Below are 13,458 nucleotides of genomic sequence, written 5' to 3'. Positions count from 1 at the left end.
AAGCTTTGGAATGGATGTCCCTGGTACCAGCCCTTCTGGTCTCTCTGACTGACCCTCAGTGACACAGCTTGATCTTCTCAGCCCTTCTGAGGTTGTATAGGATAAACAGCCCGGGTCCTCAGTGTCCCAGAGAGTCACACTCATCTTTCTGATGTACAAAATCATTGCCTCTTCCTTCAGTCACCTTCCAGCTTCCAAATTCTGTCATCTTTACTCTCACCCTTCCTGTCTAATATCAGCAGGTAGTTAAGAAGTAGCCGAGGGGGCTGGAGAGATGGCTCAGCAGTTAAGAGCATTTGTTGCTCTTGCAGAGAATCTGGGTTCAATTCCCAACATCTACAAGGTGGCTCACAACCATTTGTAACTCCAGTTCTAGGGGCCCCAACACCCTCTTCTGAACTCTGTAGGCACCAGGCACACGTGTGGTGCACATACAGAAATACAGGCAAAATACCGATACACATAAAATAAATCTTAAAAAAAGGCAGAAACAACAAAGATATTCTGTGGGGTGCTGGGGATTAAAGCACCCTTGCACATTCTAGACAAATGCACACCTGTAAAGGACACCCTTTTTTTAGGATGAAGGGGTACCAAGGGCCAGCTCTAGCAGCTGAAATACTTGCCATCCTGAGAGTAAAAGGCAAACCTTATTTCTCCTTTGGCTGAAGAAGTGGCTTCAGATTGTGAGAGACATGCATTTAATGTCCATTGGATTGTTTTAAGTCCCTAGGTTAGTTTCACATTCTCGTCTTCCAGGTACATCTTATTCTTTACAATGTTTGTTCTTGCAGATGATAACCAATGGAACAAGTTAATGCTTTGTTTAGTTTTTAATTTTACATTTGTTTATTTAGTGTGTGGGTGTATGTGAGCATGTGTGTATGTGTGTGTGTGCTCAATAACATGCAGTGAAGGTCAGAAAACAGCTTTCAGAAATCAGTTCTCTTCTTCTGTTTTGGGGCCCAGTGGCAATCGCCTTTGCAAGTTGGTGTTTTTAGTGCCTAACTGCTGATACCGCCGTCTCTTGGTGATGCACTGTCAGTTTAGGTAACACACCGCAGGCAGACTTGCTCGATGTAATCTTCAGCCTTTAAAAACTGGACTTTTCTACTGTAACATCTGTATCTCCAACTTCCCAGTAAGGGATTCACCATTATAAAAGAAAAGGTTGGGCAGGGCTTAGTGGTGCACATCTTTGGTACCAGCACTCAGGAGGCAGAGGCAGACAGATATCTGTGAGTTTGAGACCAGGATAGTCAGGGCTATGTAGATAGAGAGGTCCTATCTCAAAAGGGGGGGGGGGGAGAAGCAGCACAAATACTAAATAATACTAAACTTTTACCTTTAACGGTATTTGCCATTTTAATAGATGCTAAAATCATTATTTAAATTATAGTAATAATCAATGTAATTGTTTCTGTGGGAGATTTACAAAAAACACTTTCTTTTTTCCTCCCCTTTGGTCTGTGCAGTTTTGGTTGTCCTAGTCCTCAGGCTGGCCTCGAACTCAAAGATCTGCCTGCCTTGTCTTCAGAATGCTGTGTTTAAGGGCACTTGCCACCACAGCCTGGCTAGTGTAGATTTTTTAAGTGACCAAATTCTATGCTGTGCTGAAAATTCTGAAATAGTGATGCACACTGTGGCGAGGTACAGGTTCACTTTCTATTCATCCAATTATCTGTTTATTCATTCATTTTTGATATGCTAACTATTCTATTCAAGGACAGTGGCCTTTGATCAAATAATCAAGCCTAGGGGCAGGACTGGATTCACCCACACAGGTACAGTGCACACTAACCCAAGCCCTCTATACAGTGGCCTGGTGTGTGTTGCTCCATTCTGTCTGAGACCTGACCCAGCTGAGCATGGTGGGGGCTTTTGAGAAGCAGCCTGCTGCTCACCTACTTGAATTTGGGTGAGTTGGTCACTTTACAATCCCAGTAGGCACCTTGTGATCCGATTTGACGGGGACCACATTTGGGAGCTACTGTGTTAACGGAAGCATACAGATAAAGACATATGCAGGAAAGGATTGTTTCATAATGTGTGAGGCAGAAACTTAGATTTACTTAACTCACGTGTCAAAGAAATCAAAACAATTGGGTAAAAAGGTAGTCTCAGGGTTGACAACTTCGGTTATTTATTATTATTTTCTGTGTAGAGGTGTTATGCTTGCATGTGGGTCTGCCCCTTCAGAGGGCATTGGATCCCCTGAAACTGTAATAGATTTCTGTGAGCCTCCATGGGTGCTGGAAATTGGACCTGAGTCTTCTGCAAGAGCAGCAAGTGCTCTTAACGGCTGATCCACTGCTCCAGCCCCATGGGGGACCATTTAAAATGATCCATTTGAAACTTTTTCTTCACCTAATCCACACAAATTATCTAATCAGTGTTGACTCACTGGATGTCAGAAGAAAGGAATTTGGTCATTAAAAAGCGGCAGAAGGAAGGACCAGCTGTGAAAGCTCTCGCCTGAGCTTCCTGAATGCTGGGATTGCAGATATGGATCCACACGCCAGCCCCAGAGGACCACATCAAGCTGCAATGGTCACTTTGTTTGCACAAACCCATTTGGTGGAGTTTGGCAAAAACTTTGGGATAATGTTGGAAACAGATATGTTTAAAGCTGGCATATTGACCCATGCCAATTTTTTTTAAAGATTTATTTATTTATTATGTATACAACATTCTGCCTCAATGTATGCCCGCGCCACCAGAGGAGGGCACCAGATCTCATTACAGATGGTTGTGAGCCACCATGCAGTTGCTGGTAATTGAACTCAGGACCTCAAGAAGAGCAGCCTGTGCTCTTAACCACTGAGCCATCTCTCCAGCCCCCTCTGCCACCACTAAAAAAAAAAAAAAAAAAAAAAAAAAAAAAAGCACAGTAAGAGGTCATAAAAAGGATAAATTCACAGGAACCAAGAACATGAAGGAGGGGCTGGAGAGATGGCTCAGTGGTTAAGAGCTCTGCCTGCTCTTCCAAAGGTCCTGAGTTCAATTCCCAGCAACCACACGGTGGCTCACAACCATCTATAATGAGATCTGGTACCCTCTTCTGCCTGCAGACATACATGCAGGCATAACACTATACATAATTAATAAATAAAGAATATTTAAAAAAAGAATATGAAGGAAAGACCATCACCAAAAGAGATCTGAAGTGACAGGGCGGGGTAGGGTGGGGTGGAGTGGCACACTTCCTCATGGTTTCTGCTTCAATTCCTACCCTGACTCCATCAGTGGTGGCCCGGGGTGTGGAAATGTAAGATGAAATCAACTCTTTCTTCTGAAGTTACTTTGGTCACAGTGTTTCTCACAGGAATAGATACCCCAGCTAAGAGTGGTGGAGTAGAAAGTGGCCCGAGGGGACAACAGAAGTCACACACGAATGCTCATAGAGGTCAGTGCAGAAAAGGCTCAGTTGTTCTAAAAACACAGGATGATCTGACCTTGGAGACACCTGAGGCACCTGTGGGGGACACTGGCGAGTAGACTCGGGGCCCTGGTGGGTACGGGAGAGGCAAGCAGCTAAAATCAGGGGTCCAGGTAATGGCAGCTGGAGGTGTTGGATCCTTCTGACCTCTCCCCACTTGTCTGCAGGTCTTTATTCTCCATTCATACATGAGAGTAAGGACACGGAAACCCAAAGGGGTGGCAGCGGGGTTCGTGCAGTGCTCCGGTGGGAGCTATCTCTTCATGGGACTGTAAACACTGCACATCTCTTCTTTGGGTGTTTTAGCTTCTAACAAGAAGTATTTTCCGATTCCCTGTTCTGTTTCTGGCCGCCAGCAGGAGAAACACTTGCCCACCATTTACACAAGGACAGGAATCAGAGCCCCCAGAAAAGGAAAGACCGGGAAGGGCTGCAGGGTGGCTCACCCAGGCCCTCCCTAGAATGGCTTCCAGACATCACTTGCTGGTGAATGCTCCAGAGTACAAGACACGGTAGACGCCTCATGACTCAAGAGCTCTGAGGGGAAGACAGCAGGTCCACCAGGGAGCGAGCCCACTCGCCACCCCCACAGGGTTGCTGAAGAGGTTCTTATGATCTCATCCTTACCTGGGAGCACAGAGTGAAAGGCCTGCAGACAGCTGTAGGAGGATCTGCCACCGGGAGCCTCCTGGGGTGGGGGGTGGGGGATATTGTAGCCATGGCAGTCACAGGATTGTATTTAAAAAGTAACAAGAACTATTGTATTTAAACTGTATTTTAAAAGTAACAATAGTAAAATCTATTTTACAAATTTGAAGGGTTCTTAAAATAACCAAGGGGTGGCCAGGCAGTGGTAGTGGGCTTTTAATTCCAGTACTCGGGAGGCAGAGGCAGGCCAATGTCTGTGAGTTCGAGGCCAGCCAGAACTACACAGGGAAACCTTGTCTCAAAAAACACAGGAAAAACAAAAAGGTCAAGGTGCAGCAATGGACGCCTGGGCCCTGAGCAGGAGGGCAAACACAAATTTGTAAGCAGTCTCATATAAACAGCTAGATTCAGGCAGCAAGGGCTACAAGGAGACTCTCCCTCAAAACAAACCAGCCAGGTGGTGCGGTGCATGCCTTTTATTCCAGCACTCTTGGGACAGAGGCGGGCAGATCTCTATGAGTTTGAGGCCAGCCTGCTCTACAAGAGCTAGTTCCAGGACAGTCTCCAAAGTTACAGAGAAACCTGGTCTCAAAAAACCAAAAACAAACAAATATACAAAATAAACCAAAACAAAAAAATACCATGTGCCATGGGAATTGAAAAATAAACCCTGAAAGAAGGCGCACGGTGTAGAGCTTGGTGTCCTAGAATGACACCTGAGCGGTGGGTCCATAAAACAGCCCACCTCCCTAGGACTGGGAGGGCACGTTTGCTGGGGAGGATGGAACTGGTTGTTTGACCATTTGGAAAATAAATTTTACAGTCACTTGATCAATCCATAGTAGAAACATATTAGGATAGGCTCATAATAAATTAAAAAGTAAAAGAAGTTTTTAAGAGAACAGTCAGAAAACACCACTGGGTTCTGTTGTCCCCGGAACTCGCATAGACACTCAATTCTTAAGTCTCTATATTGAGAGGGACCGGTGCTGAAGATTCAGAACTGGAAGGTGACCAGGCAAAAGGAGCAGTGGTCAGATTATTTCGTTATTGATACATCGAGGGATAGCACGGTGCGTTTCTGGGAAACAGGAAAGCAATCACAGAACGACCAGCCGACAGTGGACAGTGGTTGTCTCTAAGGGGGACATGGGTACCGTGTTAAAATTATGTTAAAATACATTACTTTTAAAAGTACACTTATGGGTGCTTGTAGTATTATTTTTAAAAAGAATACAATTGTGGAAGTCATTTGCTAAGAGTGGAAACAAGGAACAACGAAACCTAGTCTTGTGATTTAATTCCCAGGAAATCGGTGGCGGCAAAGGTTAATACAGAAGTAGTATCAAGTCCATCAGCTCCAGCATTAACCTGAAGTAACACGTGGCAAAGGTTCCTGCATTTCCACAGTCCGCATGTACGGGCTAGATCCCTGCCAGAACTCCCACAAATACTTTCCTCTGGTAGCAGCGGTTATAAATTACACCTGGGCTAATTCGAGTTGTTCCCAACCAGGAGGAGAGAAACCACAGAAAAGTCAGTTTCGCCCAGCTTTGTTCCCCTGGCAACCATGTTAAACTGCAAGGATAAAGCGCCTTTGTAGTAACTGCTTCTATTGAATTACAATGTAAATGTTGATGCTTGCCTAGAAATGTCAACCGGCGACAGGCTTATGACACAGATGGAGTTCTTCCGCAGCGCAGGAATCCCAGGCTGCAGTGAGATGGAAGAGGTGCGCCGGACCATCTCAAGAGTCTATCCAAGCGAATCTCCGTTCTCCATCAAAGCCTCGCCGCTCTTCGTAGGTCCAGCTCAGGCAAGGTGGCTCGGCTACTTGAGAACTGAAACGACCTGCTATCTTCTATGCATCAGGGCGCGAGAAGAGTTTCTTGTGGATAAGAATGCTAAAAATGCAATTACGCAACAGGCCCAGCAAGCCGTTTCTTTTCCACTCTTAGCGTAACGTAACTCGTAACTCTCGTCCCTGACTCTTCTGTCCGTCACCCAGGCCGTCCAGCGGGTATCAAGTGGCAGCTGGTGCACTGCCCATTTGGTTCCGGGTGCCTTGTTGATCTCTGAGTTCAGCCCTCGATCGTCCTTCGGTTTGACCCCCAGCACCCGGTGTCTGCAGGTGGTGCTCCCCGTGGCTCCTCTCCTGTCACCTCCTCCCCGGCCCCTAGTCAGGGAAGGAAGGCAAAAAAAAAAAAAGTAAGGTGAAGCACTCTCGGCAGCGTCGCCAGCCTGCCACCACCGCTGCACTCCGGGAAACTTCGCAGTGAGTTAGTTACCTGCGCTTGGAGAAGGGCCTTACCTGAGCGCGCCTCTGCCAATGGCAGCTCACCTGAGCGAGCTGCGCAGCCAATCACGGCGCAGCTCGGCCCTCGGGCTTGTACCCTTTAGTGAAAGAATTCAGCGCCGTGCGAGAAAGTTACCTGTGGCCGCCCAAGTCCGCCACTTTCCGCTCTGTGTCTGCCCATTGCCACGATCCGGGAGGACTCCGCGCCGCCGGGCCGCCTCCGAGCGCGGGCCCCATGTGAGGGCCGCCTCCCCCCCTCATCCCACCTTTCCGGCTAGGTGAGGGCGCGAGCGAGCGAGCGAGCGGGCGAGCGAGAGTGGTGAGGGGGGACGAAAGCAGAATTACCTGTAGCTCTTGTTCTGCCATCTCGGGCGCTCTCACACACCTTCACCTGCACAGACTTGAAAGTCCAGTTTCACCAGAGGCTGAGGCGCCAGGAAAAGGGGAGCGAGTTCATTGGATCAAACATGTCACAAGAGTCGGACAAGTAAGTGGATCGCACGCGCCGGCGGCTGCAGCTGCTGCCACTTTGGGCTGATGGCAACTGGTTTGTTGTGTTTTTTTTTTTTAAGTTGATATTGTTGGTTTTTGTTTTTGTATTTTTTCTTTTTGCTTTTTTCCATTTTTGGTGGATCCAGACCCTCTCGGAGTTTATTTCTACCCCGATTTAGGGGAGAAAACCCTACATGAACGTGAACGTTTAATACCCCTTTTGGGCCTTGTTAGGAAACATGGGTTTTTCTCTGCTTCCCCAACGAACGACCGCAGCTCCCACTGCCCTGACCTGACCAACCCTTGGGCACGGATTGAGATTTTGGTAGATGGTGGCGGGAGGCCCCCTTGCCTGGAACTGCTCCCCAGTTTGACTTCCTGGGCCATTTGGAAGTTCAGTCAACCTCCTTCGATTAGGCCAAAGGGCCTGCTTTGCAAAAGCGGTCTGGGCCGCTTTTGTGTGCGCTCAACAAAGGGCTTTTATGCGGCTGCAGACACGGCCATCTTCCCCATGGGGCGGCCAGGGGTGCGTGTGCGCTGCGGCGTGGGCCCCCGACGGGAGCGAGGCGCGGGCAGGCCGCAATTGAGGGGCCCGTGGGTGTGCCGCTCCTCGCTCCCTCCCGCCGCCCACGCATTGTTCGGTCACCTCATGCAGGTGCGGGACAGGACCTCTGGGAAATGGGGGGACTGATTTTGAGGCCCGCAACGAAGGGGCACCCACACTTGGACCAGTCTCCTGAGCCCCGACGTCGCAGGCTCGTAAGCGTCCGGTGACCGCGCGGCCCACTGCTCGGAGGCCGCCACCTCGGGCGTGGGGCTCGATCGGCCTTCACCGAGGCTTTCGATGGAAATGGGAGGACCGTGGGGCGCAGGGACTCCGGACACTCCGCGTCCTGGATCGTAACTCTCGACCGGCGGGGAGCTGCGGAGCGAGCCTCGGGGCGCTGGGCCTGGTCCGTCGCGGTCCCCGCCTTGGGGACGGCTTTGTGCGAGCCGGGGGAGGTGGGGCCGAGGGCGGGCGCGGGAGGGGGCCGGAGGTGGGTCCCGCTGTCCTCCTTCCATTCGGTGGCGACTCTTCCTTCCCCCTCCCCCCTCCCCCCCGGGCGTCCCAGGCCGGGAACTGGCTGCGTCCTATTGGAAGTCCTCAGAGGCCGCCCTTTTGCTGTCCCTGGTAACTTTACTCTGCTCGCGTGGCCCTGCCAAGGGGACCTTTCCGAGAGTCTCCACCGACAAGTGCACAGGACCAGTCCCATTTTGAGGGACCCGGAAGGGAGGAGGGCGGAGTGGGAAGCCTGACTGACCCGAGCTGGGATGGAGAGGAAAGGCCAGCTTCCCTACGAAAGTCGCGGGTCTGGCCTATGCCGGACGCCTGCTGTCATACTTAGGAACCTACCACGGTCGCCACCCTTTAAGGTTTAACTGCTCAGTCCCTACGGGGATCGAAGAAAAAATGTTCGAAACTCGGCCAGGGACTAGACAGTGGCCTAAGGATTGGAAAGCCGTCAGTTGTAGGAGACAACCCACCCACGTCTCCACCACCACCTTAGCTTCATAGTGGAAGGAGTCAAACGTATGTAACTCAAATCCAAGGCAATCACAACGTTTTGGTTTTCGTGTGTGTGTGGGTTGAATTGTTTTGAGTTTAGTGTTTGGAAAAAACAGTGGCTGCACGTTCACTTTAATCGCACAATTAACATTTAGCTTGACTGCTTAGTTTGGCGGCACTACATGAGTCAAACGAATTACGAATGAAAGTGGATGGGTATTTATTCTCCCCAGGTTATACTTAGCGCCAATGGGGATAATTTATTCACTATTGAGTCTAAGTACCGAGTACTAACAATCTGGTTTGACGAGTACGTATTACCTAGTTTTTATGGCTAATGCCTATCTAGGATTACACGAGCATTTAATGGAAGTAGCTTTTACCTAGTGGTTCCCAGGATTTCATTTTGCATCCTGGGAAAACTAACTAACGATGCGGTAAGAAGACCACAGTCAAAACTCCTTTGCTTTCTCTGCTCAAACGGTGGAGAAATGTTTGAGGTCATCTATGACTTCCGGGTCACTTTTGGGAATCTGAGATTCTCTCTCTCCTTTTCTTTTTCTTTCCTTCCTGTCAACCCCCCCCCCCCCCTTCTTAAGACAGGGATTTCTTTGTAGCTCTGGTTGTCCTGGAACAACTAACTCTGGAGACCAGGCAGTTTTTGAACTCAAATACGGCTGTGTCTGCCTCCCTAATGCTGGGATTAAAGGCAGGCCCCACCATGCCCTGCACACTTCACTTTCTTAATGTTCATATTTTACCGGGCCCCTGCAGGGATGCATGGGGGCTGATGAGGCATTTTATGGGGTTGAGATTCCAAGAGAAAGTGCCTGAATAGGTCGGTGAGGCTGCCAGTCACCTGAACAAGGGAGAGGCTCCTAGCAGGAGCTTGCAGTGTTTCCTGGTAAATTGTGCCTAGGAGGCCTGCCTGTGTTTTCTGGAAATGCTCCCCCAGAGCAAACTCTTAGAGATTAAATCCCAAATCCAAGCAAGATGCAGGTAATCTTTTTACCTTGCGTTAGGAAGGGGTTTCTAGTGAGAAAGTTTGCCCTGAAGATGGATCATCTTGTTATGATTTATATAAATAATACTGTTTACTAATATATTTATTTCGTGTGTGTGTGTGTGTGTGTGTGTGCAGCTATTGAAGCTTGCACACGGCGGTCAGAGGACAACTTGAAAACATTGGTTCTTTTCTTCCATGTGGTTTCTGGGTGTCAGACTGGCAGCAAGGGCCTCAACCCCTGAGCCTTGCACAGACAGGCCCACTGTCGTCTTTGCTGGTGACTTTTCAGGGTGAAATGCTCTGTCTTGTGTGACCCCTCCTTAAAGAAGAGGGGGAGGGGCGGACATTTCCTCTCTGTGTGCACTTTAGAACGTTCTGCTCGCCCACCTTCAACTTCTATGAGAGTTGACGATCTTTTGTCAACAAGGATGTTGGTAAGCGAGGCTCTTCGAGAAGAAACTCTTTCCAAAGGGGGTAGCGGGTGTGTCTTTGTGAGTTCAAGACCAGCCTGGTCTACAAAAAAAGAAACTCTTGTTTATTTTACTGTGGAATTACATAAAGCATATGAAGAGGGAACACACATGTGCATATGTAATAATCGACTATACAGATATTTTCATAAGCGTAAAGCATTCTGTACTGCTTGCAGTATGTTCTGGTAAGCACTGTAGGAAGAAACAAAGATGTATGGAGCTGGCCATGTCCTTAAGGGGGGGGGGCACTGCAGTGGAGGGCAAGCCAAAAATGGACATGGATTTATGCCAGTACCCGACAAGAGCCTAAAAGTTACAATAATTTAAAAAACAGTTAAAAATACATCACAACTAATTATTATTATTGCTTTGTGTGTTTTAGCTTAAGGAGTTGTCTAAATGTGTTAAGATTTTCTTTGTTTTCCATTAATTTGGCTATATTACATATCTTTAATGGTAAAAATGCCAATAATTTATCATATCGCCACGATACCAGTACAAATATATAATCATTTTTTCACCTCAACTATATCTTGAGGCCCTGTATATTGAACACTGTGATCCAGATGTTGAGATTCACTAGTGCTTACAGGTTTAGCATATGTTAGGAGAACAAGGTCCACTGTTGAGAAATAAACATAAGAAATTAGGTTAGCACAGACGCTTGCTGAAAAGCTGAGCTTTGGAAGATTTATGATTTAGGAGGATATGTTTCACATAGAGCCAGGACGTGAGGAAAGACCAGAAGAGGGCTCAAGCCCTGAAGATAGCTGGAGTAGAAGTTTCCCAGGCAAAGGCCTTGAGGTGAGCATGACTAGGAAGTGGGTGAATTAAGGGAGATAAGGTAACTAGTAAATCAACAGGAATTCGTTCCCTATTGATCCAGACACCCGCCTGCCGTGTACTAAGTCACAAAGTTGTGCTCATATAGAGCAGTCAGGAAGCCACAGTCAGTGAGTAAATGGTAAGTCCCAGCTGAGCCCGGCAGTCCAGTGTCCTTCCCTGGCCCTCCTGGGACACTACAGAGGGCTAAACCGTGCAGGCTTGCGGCTACAGGGTGAATAAATGTACTCCCAGCAGAGGGGCCCCCAGTGCAGGCGGGGTTTACTAGACACTCCCACCTCTCCCACCTCTGGATTTAGCCTACGGGGCTCTTGGCACAGCTCAGATCTACCACCTCAGCCTGTGCCCGAGACTGCCTTACCGTCCCCTAGCTCTCACTCAGCTTCTGCAAACCGCACCTGTTAGAGAGCTTGGATTTGTCAAATGCCTCTAAAAGAAAGTACCGCACACTGCTTTGATTGGTGTCCCAGCATCCAGAGAATTGACCCACAGGCAAGATTGATTTACCTAAAAAAAAAAAACAACAAAATGTCGAGTAACACTACCAAAATATAGTCTAAAAAATCTGGGAATAAATTATGTTTATGCTTAATAATGGGATTCCACCCAGGAATTCTTGCTATCCTTCCTCCCTAAGCTTCTGATTGCTCAAACAAACAACAAACAAACCACCCACCGGAGGCAAGCGACAAACCGCAGATAGCCCTCAGCCCTTAGAGGTGTGCTATTGTTTTCTCCAGATGGCCCAGGAGTCTGCACAGAAGCTCTGACCCAGGCTTTAACTTCATTTTCGGCTTAATTATGGAGCTAGCTAATCCTTTCAATGCCCACTTTACACAATAAATGCAAAATTGGGGACTTCAGAAGCTTGCCCGCGCCTCGGTGAAAGGAGGCCACCTCCTACTCTCCCTTAGGCTACCTCGGTTGACGCTGCTGATATGATTCTAACCGGAAGCTAGAATTCCTAGACCTCCTCCCGAGGTTGTTTGCTCTCATTGTTTTGCTAAACTGTGGTTTAGGGAAGAGTGTGTGTGTTGGGGGTCATTTTGACAGCTCACCTGTTTACTGAGCTATTAAAGACCGGTTTGAAGTCTTTCACGACCTCCTGTCCTGGTCCTCAGTCGACTTGGGTATGAAGAAGCCTGTCTCTAGTTTCACACTGTGGCACTTCCCGAGGGCTCCCCCGTCTTTGAATTGATATTCAGTGTTTCCAGCTCAGAGGTAAGGTAAAGAACTCTAGTGAGATGTTGGTCCCTGCTGAAACAACTGGGCCAGGAAAGATCCTACAGGCGTTCTTTCTGGGCTCTTGGGAGTTGTGAGTAGATGACCGTGATTAGACGGTGCTGCCTAAACAGGCCCAGGGCCCTTTTAAGGAGGACTGAAATCAAGTCCAAAATGACTAAGCCTCGCTATGTAGATCAGGTTAGTCATGAATCTCGGGTCCCCTGCTTCAACCTCTACTGCGGTGATTGGATTAGCAGTGGGCACCCACTACACTGGAGTGGGAATCTCCAGTTTCTGCAAAGTAGAAAGGACAGTTTAGGAAAGTAACCAGGAAAGCCAGACGTAAAAGAAACGTTTACACCCCAGTAACTGAGTTCAAGAACCCCGAGACGGGCAATGGAAGGTGTGTACTGACAAGGCTGACTTTAGGATGAGCTGTTAAATTTACTTTTAAAGAATTCTTAGGTGAGACAGGCAGTTGCTTCGGTTCTCTTTCCTGACTCTGGTCTAGCCAGGCACTTATTATTTTTTCTCTCTCATTCCCTCCTTCCTTCCCTTTCCTTCCATCTCTTCCTCTTTTGTCTTTTTTTTTTTTAAACAAAAGTCTCCCATAGCTCAGGCTAGCGGCAAACTCACTAGCCAAGGATAAACTTAAGCCCCTGATCCTTCCGCCTGTGGAGTGTTGGGATATCAAGTGAGCATTTCTGATTTGTTTCGCTTCATTTGTTTGTTTCTATTTTTCTTCGAGCTGGGGTTTCTCTCTGTAACCCTGGCTGTCCTGGAACTCGCTCTGTAGGCCAGGCTGGCCTCAAACTCTGAGGTCTACCTGCCTCTGCCTCTCAAATGCTAGGATTAAAGGCGTGTGCCACCATGCCAGACAAGCATTCTGATTTTTTTAATGAATGCTTTGTCTGAATAGTACTTTTTCTCTTTTCTTTGCCTCCCCGCTCGCCTGAACCAACATGTTTTTATTCCCTGGTCCTTTTTGATCCATCTCCTTGATACTCTTTACTTGTTAGTCCTCCTATAATATCTGGGGAGAACTGAGCATTGCATGGGAAGGTGACTTGAGTCTTACTGTCGCTGTTTGCCCACTCATGGTTTTAAATTTTGCTGCCTTGCTTTAGCCTTCAGAGCCCAGCAGCCCATCCTTGTCACCTTGGTCCAAGGCTCAGATAATAACACCAGGTGCTGCCCTGTCTAATTTAATCCCTAGCACCCATTTTGGGGGGTCCTCACATCTCTGCCTCCCAGGGTACCCAGGGACTGCTGTTAATGAAACAGCCTATCTAGGCCTGCTCCGAGACCAGAGCCATCAGCTTGGCAAACCTGCCCAGGAAGAATTCCTCAGCGAGCAGTGACAGGCTGAAGTAGGAATTCGCTTTGGCCCAAGAGGACTAGTTGGCAGTGGGTTAGTCACAGGACTAGTTGGCAGTGGGTTAGCCACACCAACTCATAACCTGGGAGTCTACCAACAGCATTCCCTTGGGC

The 13,458-nt window shown here is 48.2% G+C and overlaps 1 protein-coding gene across 3 annotated transcripts in view; it reads left to right on the top strand.

Annotated features, from left to right (window-relative positions):
* The first annotated feature begins 6,750 nt into the window (after window positions 1–6,750).
* The window catches only part of Grhl2 (grainyhead like transcription factor 2), a 120,287-nt gene continuing 113,579 nt past the window's right edge, over window positions 6,751–13,458 (top strand). For 2 of the 3 annotated variants that reach the window (XM_041637644.1, XM_041637643.1), the window contains exon 1: window positions 6,751–6,870. In XM_041637644.1, the coding sequence (XP_041493578.1) occupies window positions 6,851–6,870 (20 nt within the window). In that variant the 5' untranslated portion in view covers window positions 6,751–6,850. Of the gene's footprint in view, window positions 6,871–8,393; window positions 8,446–13,458 lie in introns of those variants that run through there. The other variant, XM_041637645.1, reaches the window with a different exon arrangement.

This window comes from Microtus oregoni, unplaced genomic scaffold (assembly GCF_018167655.1).
Source record: "Microtus oregoni isolate MIOR12 unplaced genomic scaffold, Mior012 000053F_ref0000044, whole genome shotgun sequence".
Classification (NCBI taxonomy): Eukaryota; Metazoa; Chordata; class Mammalia; order Rodentia; family Cricetidae; genus Microtus; species Microtus oregoni.
The sequence above is the reverse complement of the archived record's forward strand: the minus strand, read 5'-3'. Positions and strand labels throughout refer to the sequence as shown.